Raw genomic sequence first — 20,021 nt, forward strand, 5'->3', positions numbered from 1 at the left:
TGAGGAGTGTGAAGAAGTAGGATTATAGGTTTATTGTTTAGAAGAAAACCTCTGAAAAAGTTGCTTAAATAAATCAGTCATAGAACTTTTTTCCTTCTTTGAATAATCTTTTCTCTGTTGTTTTTTCTTTATATGTGGCTAAAATATCTCAGTAAGGGGCTGCTGTGAATGCAAATGCCACAGTTTGCTCTGGAGTATGGCATAGAATTTAAATGTACTTGACCAGCAAAATGTTGGGTTTCTGGATAGTAAAGTAAAATATTGTTTTAGATTGTAATCACCTACTCAGTCCTATTGGAAGGTCAGAGGGGCAATGTATAGGTGCATTTGGTTTTTCCCAGCATAAAGCTTTACTTTGAAAACAGCCCAGCTCTGCCCCCTCTCCTCCCAACAGCCCACTCTGATTTCTTAAATACTTACATTTTTATGCTCAATAAAATGAGAAATACTTTGATATAGTAGCACATAATTTTTTATCCAAGGTTTATGTTAAGCTATATTTAGACATACGACTTATAAGAATACAAAAGCAGATCTTACTATCATGATTATATAAAATTACCTTTCAAAGGAACAAAAAGAATAAGTTCACAGAAACATGTTTCACTTCACTTTTTTATCTGTCCTAAAATGTTTCTAGCATGAGTGTTTAAAACAAGCTTTTAAAGATGCTAAGGGATAGTAATGGTTTATATTAGAGAGAGTGTCTCGGAATTTTTGTATACCATTGTTGAATTGGTTTTGATTCCAAAAGAAGAAATTTCCTATATTATTATCACAGCCTTTTGTTTCTAGTAAAGCTGTGTTGTGCCTTATGGATTTCACTATATGACAGATCATTTCTGATTTGGTTATCCTTCTAGATTACTCTGTCATTTTGCAATTGCTTTTAACATAGCCCCCTTTATGACATTTGGACCTTTTGTCATTGTGCCATCTATTGTGCCATCCAATCTGTCATTGCATTAGATCTGCCAGTCAGTAATTTGTATTTCATATTACACAAGTGTCTAGGGGATCCAACTGACAGCTGCATATAACCATCACAGTTCTGTTCTAACCACTTAATGGCAACCACTAGAATCATAAATGAGGTATCTGGAGCTGTAAGTTCTCTTTTAAATTATCACCAGTTTATATTATATTTGAGAACACACACACACAGCTACTTACATAAGGTTGTTGTATCTGTAGAGGTGGCTGAATCCCTGAGTGCCTTTGCATCTCTCCCACTCAATAGGAAGAGCAGAGTACACTCTGTTCATTCTTCTTAGCTGCTTAGTTGGTCCAAGTCTATTCTGCATCATTCTTTATCAAAACAAGACATGGTTCTTGCATGTTTGCCTAGAGTGGTTTCTTAGGTCTTTCTAAGTCTTTGGAAGGCCTTAATTTTATGATACACTGTTTGGGTGTTCAGTACAGGATTCATGACTTATTTTTTCCCTGCCTTCTTAATTTTTCAAGAGGTGTAACTTTTTCTCTTTTCTCTCTGTACCAGTCACCTTTCTTAAGCAACTTTTCCTGATACAGTGGTCTTGCTTGTATTTGTTTTAGAGTATTAGATCCTTCTCCTCCACCCAACTCATCCTCAGGAACTGGTGTCCAGGGGAAAGTGGTTGTAGATCATAGCTTTTGTTAAAGGAAGGTTCAGCTGGAACTGGGAGGACCAAGTACAAATCCAAACACTCATATATTCCTGAGATTTCTATTCAGGGCTTGACTTCTGAGTAATTCTGATAGGTGGGCAACAGGTCTAACAAAAGCATGTTAAGAGTTCTGAAGCAGCTTTGCTATGCCTGCAGTGCATAGAAGTGCAGCTTCTAGCTCAGTGTCTTAGTTTCTAGCTCTTGTGGCAGGCTTGCTCAACTTGTTCCTCTTGTACTTTAGCAGACCACTTTGCTGTCTCAAGTACATCTGATCACCAAGTACCATGATGCTGAATTGGAGACTCCATTTCTTACTGAAGAGACAGGTTTTGTATCAAAGGAAAGCTTTGCACTGGTGCCAGGGGAACCCATTGCCCATGAAGCTCAGGCTTGGAGTAGAGTTTGATTTGTTTTAACAGTTGACAAAAAGGCTAAACAGAACATTGCAATTTTGTGACATTTCATAATATCTGGAAATAGGTGTTCAGGCATTTTCAGGTACTTTAATCTTTAAAGACAAATCCTCAAAAGTTAGGAAACAGCAAATATTTTTCTGAGCAAAACAACTTGTTCCTCATTTAGATCTACTAAGTGAGAAAGTGTATTTTGTCCTGTTTACAGACTGCACTATACTGAATATCCACTAAGAATAAGGATAAAAGAGCCCATGTGTGACCTTTTTAGGTGACCCATGCTCCATGTCCCTCTCCCTGTTGGTCTTCCAGGAGATTTAATTAATTGCCAAATTGGAAGTTCAGGCAGTACCCTTCTTTCTCCCTTACTACAGCTGCCTCAGCAATTCCTAGGTGTTCTCAGTGTGATGATAGTTACTGTTGCCTTGGCATCCAGCCTGGCAATGTGGGTTGGTTTGGCAGGCAACCATATTTTCCTGAAGTCCACAACTGAGAAAAAGATTATAAGTTCGTTTTGGTTTGTTTGAGGTTTTTTTGTTGTTTTTTTTAAAGCCATCTCAATAAAACTTGAACAGAAGCTCTTAAAACACAAGATTTCTGGAGCCTGACAGCTGATTTCTGGGTGTCAGAAAGAGACCTCTAACAAAGAGAAAAAAAAACCAAAACAAAGCATGAGAAAATCTTCAGAAAAAATATCATGTGAATTTTCTGCAGAAGGTGCAGAGGAAGCTGTTACACATTTTAAATGTAAGGGTTCCTGCTTGCAACTTCTGCAAGATCAGCTTTTTTGCACCTGTATTGTGTACATTAAAAATGCATATCCATGCTCTTCCACCAACTCCTAGGAAGTATTGAATTGCAAATCTTCTCAAGAAAATGCTACCTTAAGGAAGAAGCACATTTCCCATAAGCAATAATGTATTTTGGGCAGGTTTGTAGGCTTTTTGCCTTTTTGTTGGTTTGGGGTTTTCTTATTTTGCTTTGCTTATGTTGAGTCTCTGATGGCTTATTTTGAGGAAGATGTGTCATTTGGGAGTAAGAAGTTTGGAGTAACAGAAATATTGAAGTTAATAAATTACTTATAACTGTTGCTTGTAAGTGATTTTTGACCTGAATTTCATAGGAATTATGTTTGATTTTTAAGAGGACCTGTTATTTATAATTCCTTATTAAAAATTATTCAACAACACCAGATAACTAACATCTGTTTAGCTTCTAACTAATATCTTATCTTTGGTTTTGAAATGTTTATCACGAAGGGTGAAGCTGATAAACATATGGAAAATAGTAACTGAGGTACATAGTGATAAAGAATGAAGAGAACTTTGACAGGCTAAAATATATGCTGGTATGGCAAAATATGAGGAAAATGCAGGGTTTATATCATGTTTTATTTAATATACTGATGAATTCATAAGGTCTGTATATTGAGCAGAGTGCTTGAAAAAACTCAGTGCACTTGGCCAGTGGTTGTATGCCTACTAGTTCCATGCATGACTCCTTTGTGACTTTTTGTCCTCTTTTCCCATCTCATTCCCCTGGGAAACAGACCAGCTAGTTTATTAGTCAAAGGGTGAAATCAAGTCTTTTAGTCAAATTAACTTTTTGGATTTTCATAAGCCTTGGAAAAGATTATGATCTTGATGTGAATGCTGATTTTACGACTTTTTCCTTTGCTTAGCATCTGTTTGCTATTTCCTACTGCTAATAATATGCAAAAGATGCACAAAACCTGTTCTCTTTTACAGTATCTTAATTAAAAACTGATAGTTGCTTTTTTGTTTCATATAAGTGTCCTCTGTGTATGGAGATTACCATATTAATAGAAAAATGCACTGTTGTATTGTATAACTGTTAGTAACAATACCCAGAACTTTTTAACAGAATTCTTATTTTGGGACATGCTGGCTTTGATCTCCCCATAAGTAAACTGCCTGGAGAATTAGGACTTCTATATGAGTAGAAGTGATGCAAAACTTTCAAGCATGTGAAATTGGTCCAATAATAAGTGTTACGTGCAACTTCCACAGTTTTTCTGCCATCTCTGCAGGTTTATTATTGAACTCAAAAATAAAATACTAAAAGCTTTCCATGAGAAATGAGTATTTGCATTACTGACTTGCTTGATCATATCTTTAAAACTAAAAATTCAAAATATATGGAAAATTGACCTTGAACTTGTGGGTAAAAACTCTCCAGTCTGCCTGCCTGAAGATTTAGGAAAATTCTTGCAGAACGTCTTGGATGGAGGTGTCCCAATGGCTTTGCCTTTACCTGCAGCATCACTTTCTGTGAAGGACTGGAGTTATCTTTTCCAAGTCTAGGATTTGGTTGATTCTTGAAGCTGTTGATTGACCAGTTTAAAACTCACCATCTTGCCTAATTAATTCACATAGTGGCTTCAAGTCTAATTAATACGGACATGATCTTTTACTGATTACATACTACATTAATATCTTACTTTGATGTACCATTATCCCTTATAACCTATACTTGATGATAGGAAGGGTCTTGCATTTAATCTCTTTTCCTTACCACTGTTACATCAAGCTTTGATAACAGGAGTTTCTTCTGAAAAAATTCCTTGTTACAGTGTCCTTAATTTTTTATATTATATTGACAGAGAGGGGAGTTTACTTTACTACATTTAAGTAACATAAGTGCTAATAATGTCAATACAAATTGTATTAGACTTATGAGAGCTGAAAAACAAAAAAAGAGCACGATAAAATCTCCAGAGGAATGTGATGTATGTTTCTGTTATGTTTTTCTGTAGTCTCAGTGCTTCAGACTTATTTTTGTTTCAATCCTCAAATTAAATCTCTCTCTCCTCAGCACACCTCTGTCCCAACATTCGCAGTTGGGTACTAAATACTCTTTTCAGGGTGCCTGTTCTTATTTTCATAGCCATCATGCCTTTTGTCTGAAGTACTCGTTTGATCCTGTCATCAAAACAGATTTTCTGAGGCTGACCAAAAACTTCTTTCTTTTCATCTGTTTAATAACACAAGCAGATGAATCAAGATAATTAGATTTTTAAATAAAAATTAATCGTAATTTACAAGTATTTTGTCTGATAATTTGTTTTAGTCTTCTTCCTTTTCACTCTTTTGGTGACATAGAGAAAAAAAAGAAAATTATTATATAAAAGAGAGGAAAAAACCCAGAACAAACAAACAAAAAAATCAAACAAACCTTCCTCAAACATAAAAGAAACAGGCAATTAAATTATTTCTGTTTTGAAGAACATCATTTATTACCAACCAGTTACCTTCCTTAAACTGTAAAGCATGGATTAATGAATCACAGAATCACAGAACAGTTTGGGTTGGCAGGGACCTTTAAAGGTCATCTAATCAAACCCCCAAATGAACATGATCTTGTTTCTGGTTCTTTATTTACTGAAGGTTCCCTTGCTCTATTGTTGAAATTTCTAGGATTATTGTTTGGGCATTTTTTTTTTTCCTTTTTTAGCATGGATAACCAAGTGGACACAATTCCTTTTACCAGCAGGGTTGTTTCTTTATTTTCAAATTTTCAGTGCAGCTGAGTTCTTACGTGGGATACTTGGTTCTTTTTAGGCCATCCAGCCACCATTTCAGGCTGCAGTTTCAGAGGCCTCCATGAACTCTCTTGCATGACTCTTCCTTTTCCTCCTGGGCCCTTTTGATAGGGTACATTGTACTCTCTTACAGAATTGTTCTTCCTTGTCAAAAGGGCAACCACTTCTTGGCTTGACTTGTGTTTTCATAGTATAATATCCCAAGTGACATGTTTCTTGAGAGCCTTTGCTCATAAGGTGTGTGGGGAGCAGGTACTGAGCACCAACTTCTTGGTACTTTAAGTGCTGAACTTCTTTCATCTTGGAACTTTTGGGTGCTATTTGATGTTGCAGTGATGTTGCTGTGTAAAGAGAGAAGGTGATGCATGAAGTTGTCTTCTCTCTGGAAAGGCTTCCTTGTAGTAACTTCTGCTGTATCTGTTTTCCTAAGGAAATTATAGAGAGAGGAGTTTAGAAGCCACATTGTGCCTTTTACTGGTCAGCAGTCTGAAGTGATAGATTTCATAGAAATTATGGTAAGACCATAGCCCCTATCAGTATTCTTATCACGATGTGAGCTGCTATACCTCAGACCTCCCTACTGCTTGACACCATGGCAAAGAAAGATACACCCTGCAGGGGGGTAGCTGCCTGTGGTAGAGCACAGGGCTGGACAACAACTCTTCCAGCTGTCCCTGTGCTGCAAAATGTGTTAGAGCAGTCTAGTTCTATAAAGCTCATTTTACTCTCCTGTTGAGAAGGGGATCGCTTATTCTGGATTTCCAGATACTGTTGTTTGGCAGCGTGACAGCCCTGCTCACTACCAGAATTCCTTGGGTTTCTTCCTGAAAGGCTTCTGTCTCCAAAACAATGTTTTCTATGCTAATAGCTTGGATGGTGGTCAAAGGTTTTTTTAGCAGAGCTGGCTGAAAAGAATGCAGACTATTTAAAAGTCCATCTGAGAGTATTTGCTAGTTTGACATTCTTCTATGCATGGATTATTTTTTCAATTGAATGGGAAGTCAGTTTATAAAATTTTGGAGTGTGGGGTTTTGTTTTTTTTCACACTCTGAATGAGTATGTGAAGCTTTGATTACTCTGAATGGGAGTGTTTTCTGCAGAAAGGAACATTGGCTCCAAACAGTCCTTTACACATCTTTTTTAGCCCTTCTTCTGGAGGATTGTCCTATCTTAATTGACTTAATCAGATGATTAATTTTTGTTCATTGGTCGTGTGTTCTGTTTTGTTTTTTTAAAGCATTTGGGTAGAAAATGGGAGAAGGAAAGTGCAAGCTCCTAAATAATTTCATACTCTCCTGAACTCAGATCATCAAAGATAATGATGTGAGGCAGAGTAGGGGAGATACAGGCATGTCTGAAGAAGTTTGTTTTGAAGGCAATGAAACAAAGAGTGGTAATTTCAGCTTGTGAGACTTGAAAAATCAAATTCCAGAACTACACTTCCATCATGTGTGCCATTTTCTCTGTGAATGACAGGAGTTTTCAGGAAGTTTCATCTACCTCTTTTCCCAATGGCTATCTGGATATTGAATGGGTACAATGAAACTGGTATTTTTATCTTCATACCACTTTAGATTGAGTCTCTACTTTTTTGTTATATATGTATTTTAAAAGCTGCTTTTTTTTTCTTTCTCCTTTAGTGATACGTAGGTGCTTATTTCTGTTTCATTCTTTTCACAAGGGAACAGCAGCTTCCAAAGCAATGTGTAGGTGGATTAAGGTACCTTGAACCTGGCAGTGCTTATTTCTCTTTTTTGCTGGTTGCAGGAGTGGCTCACCACAGCCCCAACCCTCCTAGCCCTGGCTTCAGAAGTATCTTCATTTTATTGGGGCAGCAAAAGATGAGCTATTAGTCCATTTTTCCTTCTACATCTCTGAAGGCAGAGGTCATACAGTAAAGAAAATCGTTAGATCCCCCTGTTTTTTGTATTTGCAAATAAGTTGAGAAGAAAATGTGAAAGCATAAGTAAATAAAACTTTCCTTTCTGTACTCCTCCTTTTTATTGTTTTCATTTGTTATCCTTTATTGTAAGCAAAATAGTATTTTTAAAATCCTTGAAATCTGTTTTAAAAGTATTGCTATATCTTGTATATATATGCACATAAAGTTAAATTGCTTCACTTTATCTTGACATTTAATGCTGTTTGTCAAATGGGCTTTATTTAATACTGTTTTTTCAAGGACTGATTTATCCCTTTATAGTAACATGCTTCTGTAATGCAATCTTTTAAGAATCCTTTTCAGATGTTATAATAATGATTCTGTAAAATTCTATGACTTGTATTTCTTGTTGCAAATTTCCTTTTGAGTAATACCTTACAGTGGAGAATATATAACAGCATTATTTAACACAGATGAGGTTAAAGGAAGAGATACTTATTAGCAAGTAGTGGGTTTATTTTCATTGCTTGTACTCATGATTACAGGATCTTCTGCTGAGTTCTTATTTTCATTTGAAATTCATGTGAAAGATAAATTAAACTTCAAAGTTTTTTTACAAAAAATTGTGATTGAAATTGAAAAATTTAAGTGCTATTCCATGAAGTTTCTGAGGTATGATATTCTCTTTTTGCTGATTTTGTCTTGCATTTATTGAATCATTGCTGTTTATCCCTATAATATACCCAGTATTCAGGGCAATAACTCTGTTAAATGTAAACTTATCAAAAGTCTTAAGTGTTTTACCTTTAAACTATCATGTTAACCATAAAACAAAGAATATGGAAACAAATATTTCTATTGTTTATTTCCATTTTATGTCTTCCAGTTCTTTAGGCTGTTTTCATAAATAAGCACTTACATCAAGAAAATACTCTTTTTAGAATGATCCCAGTGTCTAAAATAAACCAGAGCATTTAATATACCTAGGCTCACACATTTTTTTGGCATCTTATGTAATTTGTTTCCCCTTCACAAACTGAGGCCAGCAACATCAAAAAACAAGAGAACATCAATTACTTAAATTTGGCTTAGATTTAATGAATTCTGCATGTCATCCTTTCCTTTTAATTACATCCTATATAAAACTGAGCATAATGTTTTCCCAATGAGAGAACACTCTTCTGATGTTGGTGCAGTTACTGCTACTCGTGTTTTACCAGTTTTGGGTTTTTTCAGTGAGAAATCGAAGCCTAATTTTGCAAGTCTGGAGAACAGTTATTTTCAAACACTCTGAGACTACAGTTTTCTGTGTTTTTATATACAGTGCTAGGGAAATGTTGGTGTTGCAGAGTACCACCTTCTTGTCTGCTTGACCAGCAAAACAGTTCAGATGGTTGGGATAAAACCTCAGGGTTTTGACCTCTCCTGGTTGTTAGGCTAATAAAAAATTATTCTACAATATGAATACGCTAATACTGGAATTGGTGCTTTATCTTTTCTGTTTTTCTCTCGCTTATTCTTTCTCCTTGTATGTGACTTCATTTATTTATGGGGTTTTCCTTCCTGTTCTTTGGTTTCAGATGCGAGTGTCTCTCTGGTTTATGTGGTTTCCCCATGTGCGAGGCAGGCTCCGTTCCCCAGATCGTCTCACGTGGAGATGGAACACCTGGCAAGTGCTGTGATGTCTTTGAATGTGTCAATGGTATGTGAAGCTTCCTCTTGCACCTGGAGAGGAGGATTTTATCTGTGGGAAATACTGAGCATTTGGGGGGGTTTTTTGCCATGTAGTTAAGATCTAAGAGATACCATTTTCTGGAAGTTCTCCTGAAGATTCTTAAGTGGGGAACCATCACTGCCAAGCTGTCAAGTTTCTTAATATTAATAATTTCTTAATATACTTCAGGTATATTTAAAAGTGAGAAACGTCCAGATGCAATTAATAAGGTTGCCTTTAGTTTGGGAAGAAGAAAATGTTATAAGTCTGAAGATGATACATGTGATCATGTTGATAACCACTCATGAGCAGTTCTGTAGGTGACATTTGGATTATGTGGCAGATAACTGGTAGAGAGGACAGAATAGTCATAGAAATTGATCTGCATTGCTTTATAATTGGGTTTTTTTCAGGTGCATTTTGGGATGGTTAAGTGGTTCTTCTATCGGGGCAAATTCACAAGCCACACCTTTGAAACATTCCTAGAAAAATAATTCTGACAAAACTTTGTAAATGGTTACACAGAATCACAGAGCTGTGATGGTTGGAAAAGAGCTCTAAGAGCACCATGTCCAACCATCAACATCCTCCCCAGTGAAATAAATTTCTTTTTTGTCTGTTTCTATAACTATACCCACTACGCATTAGTTTGAGCAGGAGCATTGCTGTAGTACTACAGCATTTATCATTGCTTAGTGCAATGACAAACCCATTGAATAAACAAATGAAATCCCTACCATTCTGTTAGTTTAAAATGTAGAGAGTGGGGAATGTTGTTTGTAAGATTGATAGCTGAATATAATACCCAGTTTTGTTTTTAAAAAGGGTCTTGAAATACTGTCAAGTGCAGAAGGGATATAGTAGATACTGATGACAGATGGAGAAAATATCTTACAGCAATAGGCTTAGATCAGTTTCTTCACTTGATTTTAAAAAACTGCCATCAAAGTAACAAGAGCCAAATCTATAATATCTAGGACATGCTGTTCTCAGCAGTGAGGGTGGTTAGCTCTTGGCACAAACTACCAGGAAGATACTGAATGCTTTATATTCCTCCTTTCCAATTAGGATTAAAGAGTGTGTTTTAATCAAATGCAAGTTAATTGGTTTATAGAGGATAAACTGGGAAGCTGTGTAATCAGTATTACCAATGAGTTCCATTACTTACTTCTGTGTTTTATAGCCTCTGAAAACAGGCAAGAGGATGGAATAAAAAGGACGTGTGAGCAGCTACAGTAACATAGTTTTCTAACTGTTGTAATACCTATTTAATGTTAGAATTAAATGATTTTGTTGGGTAGTGTGGGGAGCTGGAGGAGAGAGAAAAAAGCAATCAGAACCAATACTGCTCATCTGAGTTACCTTAAAATAAATGCATTCATTATGAGTAAGTATACCTGGACTGAAAAAAAACTCTGGCTTTGTATTGTGGGGTAACTAAATTCTGTATGTAGATAACCCTAGTGATGTGCAGAGTGTTAAAGCAGGCCTGCCTTCTGCAGTATTTATTTCAAGTATGTGCTGATGTGATAGATGCAAAGTTGCATGTTCAGAAGGGAGTATGGGGAGGCAGCCTATGCAGTGTAGGAAAGAGCTCTGCTCTTGTTGCAGAACAGTATTGGTCAATGTTGAGGGGTAGTTAATGTGAATTAGGGCAACCAAATGTGTGTCATATAGAGATCCTAGAGAATGTTCTCTTTGTTGGTCAGCATTTTTGGGCCAGATCAGTCATTCTTTCACATTTTTCCTGGGTTTAACATAAAGCTGATTTAGAAGCTCTGCAGTATAGCTGTACATTTTGTGTGGTTAATTTTGTCACCACTACACACTGTCTTAAACTAGCTGTTGGTTAGTCTGTCTTAGAAAAGCATATTAATTTGCAGTGAAAGAAAACTTCTACAGTAATTGCTCCTTGCAGATTGTGGTGTTGTTTTCCTGTTTAATTATAAATACAGCAGTAAGTCAATACACTAATCATTACTCTCATGCTTCAGATTTGTATCAGGTCACCAAAATAACATTTATTCCTGCTTAGAAATTGTCCTGATAGTTTGATTGGAGTTTAAGTGCCTACTGTCCATGGCTGTTCAATCTTTGTGTAGGTTGAGCTTTGGTTTTGGAATTTTTTTTAACATGAAATACTGTAAAAGTGCCAAGAAAACTTTCTCTTTGACAAGAAGAAAGAGTTTTCCAGAGAGCTGATGCTCTTAATAGGTCTGTGTGATGTTTTAATCAGCATGAATGTATGCAGAATTGTAGCATTTTGTGTGAAGCAGTTGCACTAACTAGATTACATACATTTGGGCTTTCTAAAAAGCTATTGTAGTTCAAAAAATTCATTGTTTCAATTAATACATAGATACTGCAGTTGTTAGAATGATAGAATGTGGTTCTTGTCTCAAAAGTCAGTTATAAAGGTCAATTTTAAGGTGTGTATTCTTTTCTATGAAGGAAAGCATCTTTGGAAATAAAATCCTTCTGCATTGTTTAAATGGTGGTGGGAATAAAGCCAAATTTCCCTCTTGATGTGATAAAGTTCCCCTGTCATGATTTAGAAGATAGCTGGCTGGCTATTTCTCCTAATCATTTTTTTTATGACCCCGAGGGCAAGCCCCAGGCTGGGCATGTACCAGAATTGTAGCCTGAAGGAGACAGATGTATGAATTGCTGAATTAAAATCTCTGTCTGTATAACCAGCAGTATAGGTGGTACAGTGACACACATTGCTGCTTGTTCCACATGGAAACTGGAGATTTAGTACAGGGGGGTTCAGAAGTTTTCAAGGAAGAGCCACATCCATAGTCAAATGTGTTCATTTATCAAATGTGCCTGAGAAGTGTGAGGTAGATGTCAAGAAAATAAGGCCACATGGGAAATGTATAGAAGATGATTTCCTCTTGGTGCATGAAAATGAAGTTTTGCCTGTTGTGTGGTTGTGGTGCATTGCAACAGAGTACAAGTTGCAGTGGAAATGAGGCTGTATATTGCTTTTTTTAAAGCTGTGTTATTTCAGTTGCTGTGAAGTTTCCCTGCTTGAACTTACCTGAAATCTGCTTCCTTCTCAAGAATAATAGATGGTATCTGGTATGAGTTTGGGGAAAATTGAGCAAGAGATTCCCAAGATGCAGTCCTTCCCCAAACCCTGCATTTTGCAGAAATTAATTCAAGGTTTCCATTGATCCACCCAAAATATATTACTCATCAGGATTTTTGTCTACCAATCCTAGCGTGCTGTCTTTTCAAGTGGGAGAGTTTGCATGGGGAAAAAAAAACAAGATTCAACATTAAATTGCCAGCATCAACAAGTGAATCTGAAGAGAATGAAAATTTGCACATGCCGCAAGAGTTGAAAGTGTTTGGAAACAGAGTATCTGAACTTGAGTCTCTTGAATGCAAGTTGTGCTGAAGCACATACTGACTGAGAGCTGTGCCTTTTGCATTCAAGAGCCCAGTTATTGAGCATCCTGCAGCTTTCTTGCTTCTCTCTTAGGGCTTCCACTTCTCAGGAGGGCAACCACTACTTTAAAAGGATCCCTGGTTGCTTTATGAAAGATAGTAAACTACATGTATGAAAGTGATCCTTTTTCATTAATCCATGTGGTCTAAGGTGGAGGGAACCAGTCTGCTTTCTGCCATGGCCAGGAGTATGAGCTGTGACACTTGAGAGTCCAGGCTCACCAGGACTGGCTCTGGAGTCCCACTTTGCATCCCTTCCTCCAGGAGGCAAGGTGTGAATTCTACTTGCTGTGTCCATGGACAGGACTGTCTGACGCATGCCTGAAAACCACAGGTATTGATACAGGGATGTTGTATCAACAGTATTGATGCTTCCCTGGGCATATTGTACATGACATAACATCAGTTCCACAGAATCTACCTGGTAATTTGTTTTTCATTAACTGAAGGAAGTGAGTTAGACTTTGTCCTTGTTATTCAAAACTCAGTCTCTGCTACCCATTGACCAACTCTCCCAGTCTTGGAGTACCACCACAGAAGCTTTGAGTTTGATTTCACATCCAGCTGTGGTCCTGACAGCTGCTGCCCTTCCTCATTTATTTATTTACATTTTATTTATTTATACGTTATTTATATGCATCATGTTCTCTATGCTGAACACCTTGCAGCCCTGTCTGCTATGTATAAATAAAGATATAGGTATAATCAACCTACACAAGAGCTATCTTCTGAAGCTGCCTAAAGGTAACTGGATTGAGATCTGCTGCTGAGGAGGACACAAAATTTTAAGAACATTGTTGAAAGTCAGTCCTGTATATCATACTGGCAGCTGAATATAAATGTGATTTTTCATGTGATGATACAAACTTTCTCTGCCAGAAACTGACTATTAAAATCTGATTGTTTCCATGAGGTTTCAAAGATAAATTGCTGAATTTGATTTTTGTCAGTGTTCTGAGTATCTTTTATAGACCACAGGCACAAAAAAAAAAAAAAAAAAGCTTCTTTCCTTTGACTGTGCAGCTATGTATAAATGATTGTATAAGTGCATGCAGAAATAATTTAATTGCTTTAAAAATAATAGTTACAGGTTTGAGTTAATCCTGATCTCTCTGTTTTGGAATGATCTTCTTTAGAAGACGCAGAAACAAAGGACTTTAAGAATGGTCCTGTAATTGTGTTAATAGGGAAAGCATTGAACTAAGTAGTAGAGATTGAGGAGTGAGAACTCAACTATTATTTTTTTTACCTCTCTTTGTGTTTTTGCAAGGAACCAGAAGCCTAGTGTTGTCCCTTAACATTGTTACAAGCTAATTCCAGTCAAATGTATCCTTTTCTTTTTTTTAAACTCCCTATCAGTGCAGCTTTTGAAAAATAGAAAGCTTTTCTGTATTTTGTTTATACAGACACAGGATTCAAGTTTATCAGTTTCCTTCCCTTTCATTTAAATGGAAGTTCATAGCACTTCACCCAGTTCCTTCCAAGATTCTGGTACAAAGCCTTCTGTACCCTGAAGGAATGTCCAAAGTGCTGGAATCAAGAACATTTTAATCCTTTAAACAACAGAAAATTGTTTTGAATCTCTCTTCCGCTTCAAGAGGGCTGGAATTTCTGATACTGCAAAAGAAAGTGCCCAAACCTGCTCACAGACAGCTGATGCCTGAAACATCTCATGCACTCAGTGTAACCATGTTCACAACTGCTGTCTCACAAGGCTTGGATTGCCAAACTTGCATACATTTCTCAGCTCTTCCATGACTCTGACTAAAGAAAACCATCCATATTGGGAATGTATGGAAATCTTGATAGCAGTTTTATTTTGGAGCTAGTTCAACCAGTAGAACTGCATTTAACCTTAACTTAAAAGTATAAGGTGATAAACCTTAGACACCCAATTTGATAGAGCAGATTGTGTCTGTTTGCAGTTTGGTTTGGAAATAAAGATCTTGAGAAAAAGATGGTTTGTCCCTATAGTGTGAGGCTTTGTGGTTCTTTAGGGCTCTCACTCCTAGAACAAAAAGGCTGTGGCTGTGAGATCTGTAGAGCTAAATTTGTGTCCGAACTGCTTTTCATTTAGCTCTGTGGCAGGAATTTTAATGCTAACTGGAGTCCACTCTTAGTTGTGCTTATCTTTATGTAGGAGCAGAGATGTGGTATCTGTCCTTCCACAGCCAGTGTAATCTCTGTGTTGTTCTGGGTACTGTGTCTGCTCCATCTTTGTTCCTTTAACATATGGGGAGTTGTCTGTCTGTGCTTGATCTGTATCCAATTTTATTACATCTTTTATTATTTGATAGCTGGCAGGTACTGAATTCATGTTCATGAATCTCATGCCCACGGTTTTGTTGTGACAATTGTATCAGAAAAGGAGTTTGGGATTTCGAACACACTTAAGTGCTCTGTGCTAGGAGGTTCAGCCTATGTAAATTACTTTGTCATTCAGCAAAGCTTTCTTTATTAGCAGAATAATAAATAAATTGTTACTGGCCTTTGGGAAAAGTTGAATTTATTTTATGGCATCTTTATGTTCTTTGACTCCTTTGTGGCTGCCATACATGAAATTAGCACTGTTTTAAAAGAAGAAAGAGAGAACTGAGAGAATCTACTACCATATCATGGTGGAATAAAAGCATTATTAGAGTTCCACAGCATGGTGCTTACTCCTTCACTGGGCTTCCACTTCATGAGTATCTAAAAACTACAGTTTTTCATTAAGTGCTTGTTTTGGCTTGGCAGAGTCTTAAGACTGCAGTCTTATTTATGATTCTAACAAAAGTAATCCTTGCCTCATAACTGCATGTGTAGGCTTAGGTCAATAGTTTAGTAGGAATGTATATACTACCTTAAATCTGGAGGGTAAAAATACAAGTATAGTGATATTCTGTGATGGTGGTCATTGTTGAAATAAAACATACTGTTTCCTTTCAGGATTTGCAGTCGCTTATCTTGTTTGGTCATTTTAAAAATGAATGGTAATTCATGGAAGCTGTTTTCTACTTCTAACTAAGCAAGCATTTAGATCTACTGTTTGGAGAGGGAGAATATCAGTAAAAATCCACAAAGCTGCAAGCAAAACAGTGAAGTTGAAAGCAAATGGATTAAAGGCCCTTTTAGTTGTGTTGGCACTTTTTTCTTTTTGAGAAGGTTTTTAGATGAGCAGCTAGAGCTACGTAAACTTGAAATATTTCTCAATTGTTTGTTTTATGTGAATTGTTTTCTAATGAGGTCATAGCTGTTTTCCTGTTTCCTCTTACTTATTTTTAATTTATTTTGCTTTCTGTACCATTTCTTGAAGACCAAACAGGCATATAAAAATCAAACATTGGTCAGGATACTTCCAATTTTCAACTTGAATGCTTTACAATCATACTAAATGACTCGAGGCTGGAGTTCAATATAAGCATATGTTGAAAGAAACGGGAGTAGCTGAAATGCTTTATAATTTTAAAGAAAACCTGCATCACGAGTAACTCAGATGAAAAGGTTTTAGCCCCTAAAAGTAAAATATTTGAGGTGGGTGAAAAGGAATCTGCGAATTGTGAACTTCCATTTAAATATTTTTCGTCTTCTACCTGAGACTGAGCGCTAAAAAAGAAAAAAAAGAAAAAACACCTGACCACAAAGTGTCCACAGTTTTCAGCCCTATGTGGCTGGGCTGGGCACAGATAAGTAAATAGTCTTTTCCATATGGTCTAAAGAAGTCAGCAACATAGACAAGTGTTCTTTATTTCATTTGCTATAGACAAGTGTTCTTTATTTCATTTGCTATGTGTAGTTCAGATGTACTGAGGTTTTATTGTTTTATCTACAGTTTGATGTTTTTAACGTTGACCTTGTTGTGCTAAATAGCTTCCTGTTTGCAAAACCTTTGGCATTTTTAGGGACAGATAGATTCACAGCTTCTGAAATAATATATCTGCTTGCTAGATAGCTGAAAAACAGCTACCTGTGGTAAAACATTATCTTGGGCTACTGTCATGGAAGACCAATTTTAGTCTAAAGAGGGGAAGAGGTGGGAAGCTTAAGGCATTGAGTAAGGTAATGAAATTGTGAAGTAATGAATTCCTAATGGATACACCAGATATGATGTGTCATAGCTGACCACTCATGATGTGTGAATGTGCTTCATAATCTGGAAACAAACATCTTCAGTTTAAAAAAAACTGTAAAAAACTTTAAAAGGTGGTTAAATCTGTTCTGCTTATCATTTTTTTTAAATGTTAATGAAGTAGTAATGCCCTTCCCAAAATACTTAGGAATTTTCAGAAGCTTTTAGTTTCCCATGAAGTTTGGATTTAGTTATATTTTAAGACTGCTGTATCTGGGGGCATGCAAGAAATAGTCTCTTTATATTTTGGAAACACCAAAGTCATCACATAAATATTTATTACAATTGAGTTCATTTTCTATGGGGAGTACAGATGTGAGTTCCAAGTTGCTGACTTTGGAAATATTTAATTCTGCATAACAGATCGTGCAGTCACAAAATATGTTTCTTGGGGATTTTTTTAAACATATCCCTATGGATTAGGCAGCTTTAGTGTAATTTACCCACCTGTGTACAGAGTCCTGCAGGAAAGAAAATTACACTTAAGAAATATCAAAAACTGTAATCTTAAAAAAGAAAAAGCTATTGCTTCACGTGCTGTGTCTTGAGGTAGCTTCTGGCTCAAAGAGAATGGGAAATATTTAACAGTTATGAAGAAATACCAGTGCCTTAACCTCTCTTTAGATTTTTATTTTATTCCATTGCTGAAACAGCCATTAAAATATACCTTCTTCTTTAAAAAAAAAAAACAACAACACAAACCCCAAAAATATTTGAGTTTTTAAAAATTGAAAGACAAATCAGCCATCTCTTTTATATCTGATCTTGTGAGCAGCAACATGACTTTAACTATTTCCCACTTATCAACATTTGTAAAAAAACTTCTTTTTGTTGTTTCTTCTTCTTCTTTCAGAAGTGAAACCAACCTGTATATTTAACAGCATGGAATATTATGATGGGGACATGTTCCGAATGGACGCGTGTCGGTTTTGCCGCTGCCAAGGTGGAGTCTCTATTTGTTTCTCTGCCCAGTGTGGTGAACTGCACTGCGACAGGTACTATGTGCCAGAAGGAGAGTGCTGTCCAGTGTGTGAAGGTATCTTTTATATAGTATCTTTTTTATACAGTATATTTTTTTCTACAGTATTTTTTTGTTTACTTGTTATTCTCACTACTTTTAGAAATTTGTCTTTTCAATGCAAATGAGCAAACAAGGACTTTATTTTGTTCTTTTGAAGTTTGCAGATTCCTTCTTAATTCAGTTTATTTCTATATTTTTGGTGTGTGTGAGTATACTGTCCTGTTTCTTTGTAGTGCTTCTCTGATGGTGACACTCTTATCTGAAGCCTGTTTGGGTTTCCTCTTTCCTTCTGGCATCAGAACTTTCTTAAATGTGGTCAAGTGCGCAGTACTTTTGGGAGGGCCTTCTTCCCAAAAGTTATAAGATATTCCTAATTTCTGCACCAGGTGTCCATTCAGGCTTCTCCAAAGCAGTGCTGGTCGCCCAAAAGCATATTTCCATTTCTTTGCAACCTGCTTCTTCCAGTCTTGTACGTTTTGACAGCCTGTTTGCTTCATGTGAAGCTTGCAGTCCTTCTTAAAAGAGTTTGGTGGGAAATTTCAGTGACCTTCTTGCCTGCACTAGAAAATATTTCATGCATCTTCTGCCAGAATACAACTAGGATTCCCGTGGAGGGAGATGGGCCTGGCACTTTAAGCCTAACTCTTACCTGGTGGGTGTCAGGTTATGGCCACACTGTAGCAGCCTGTGTCACACTCCTGGTCCTCAAAGTCCTGTAGGATACCTCAGCATCAGGAAATGTAATATGCTGGGCTCAGTTTTCAGCTTTAAACACTACTGACCTTTTAAGGATACCAGGAACTTTGTGGTCTGACTTGCATAAAAGACTATTGTAAATAACATGAGTCTTACAGGGCTTTCCCTGTATTCCTGTGTCAATCAGAATCTCATATATAAACTGAATGACAAAACTCGCCTTATTTGTGTATGACTTGATTTTTTTGACTAGGTAAAAATAGTTAATTACAGATGCAAGGTAATCCTAAAATACAAAAGGTGCAAAGTTAAGAGAATCGGAAGCATTTTAATTTTTAAGTGTCTTAATACCTGGTTTTTATATTGACATAACCTAATATGCTAAAATTGGGAATATCACCAAAATTTCATATGGTAATGAATGCCAGGCAGAGCTGGAAGTTGTGTGCAGTTGCACTGTGGACGCTGAGAGTTTGATACCATCATGAGGTGTTAGGATGGCTTTGCCAGATGCCAGAGAGCATCTTGGTTTCATCTATACTTAAAATGTATTGTCATCCTTCCAAAGGGGGATGATGAAACTTCAGAGAAATATTCCCAGTTTTATTCAGTCCTTTTTTTTCCTTTAGGCATCTTTTTTTCCCAAGTCCTTTAAAGTTAATGCTCTCTGAAAATTGACTCATAAGTAAGTGACTTGTGTTTATGTGCTAAAAACAGTGCTATTAGCTGTATTTATTGTTTTAATACATTGAATTTGCTTCAATATGTACTTGTGGTTTTGCTTACTTTGAAAACTCGACCTTATTATTGTACATTGTCAGATATTTAATTTTTAGTCTGTTATTTATCTATTCATTTAATTCATAGGTTTTTCACTATTATCACTGTTGTTTATTGCATTTCTAAAGAGTAAAATGTGGGGTTTTCTCTGAAGAGTGGAAGCTGCTCTTACTTCAAGTAATGAATTAGCATATACAGAGTTGCATTATTTGTCTACATGAAAATTCAAAAAAACCTTAAATAAAAGTGTCTCTCCAAAAATTCTGTTGTTTAAATGTTTGAATCTTCATTTGGTTGCTAACAAGGAAGCGGATCTTGTGGCTTCTAAGGGCAAAAAGCTCCACCTGAAATGCAGCTGAAAACTGAGCCAAATCATCTATTCAGGCAAACCAGTGTATCTCAAAAAAATGTAGCTTAAGGCAGTCAGTCTCAGTCTCCTTCTTCCAGAGGGAAATGTGCCAGAGTTCTCATCCTTGCTCAGACTACAAAATATTGGTGCAGTGCTGACAAAAGTCCTTCCAATGATTCACTGAGATATTTTCAGTTTCCCTCAAACTTGCAAATCTGGTACAAAAAATGGATCGATGGATCTAAGATCCATATTTTGTTCTGAAGTACAAAATCAGAAAATCAAAAAATTAAGCCTCATAGTTATTACATACAAAACTTGAGTTGGAGTAATTAAAAATAGAACACTAAAAAGAATTCTAAAAATAGAATTTGTGCATTTTTACTACAAGTTG

At 36.4% G+C, this 20,021-nt stretch overlaps 1 protein-coding gene across 2 annotated transcripts in view; it reads left to right on the plus strand.

Annotated features, from left to right (window-relative positions):
* The window catches only part of CRIM1 (cysteine rich transmembrane BMP regulator 1), a 155,017-nt gene that overhangs the window by 89,762 nt on the left and 45,234 nt on the right, over positions 1-20,021 (plus strand). For both annotated transcript variants that reach the window (XM_008493977.2, XM_030447108.1), the window contains 2 exons: positions 9,084-9,205; positions 17,635-17,817. In XM_008493977.2, coding sequence (XP_008492199.2) covers positions 9,084-9,205; positions 17,635-17,817 — 305 coding nt within the window. The remainder of the gene's footprint in view (positions 1-9,083; positions 9,206-17,634; positions 17,818-20,021) is intronic.

Source organism: Calypte anna, chromosome 3, assembly GCF_003957555.1.
Source record: "Calypte anna isolate BGI_N300 chromosome 3, bCalAnn1_v1.p, whole genome shotgun sequence".
In the NCBI taxonomy this organism is placed as follows: Eukaryota; Metazoa; Chordata; class Aves; order Apodiformes; family Trochilidae; genus Calypte; species Calypte anna.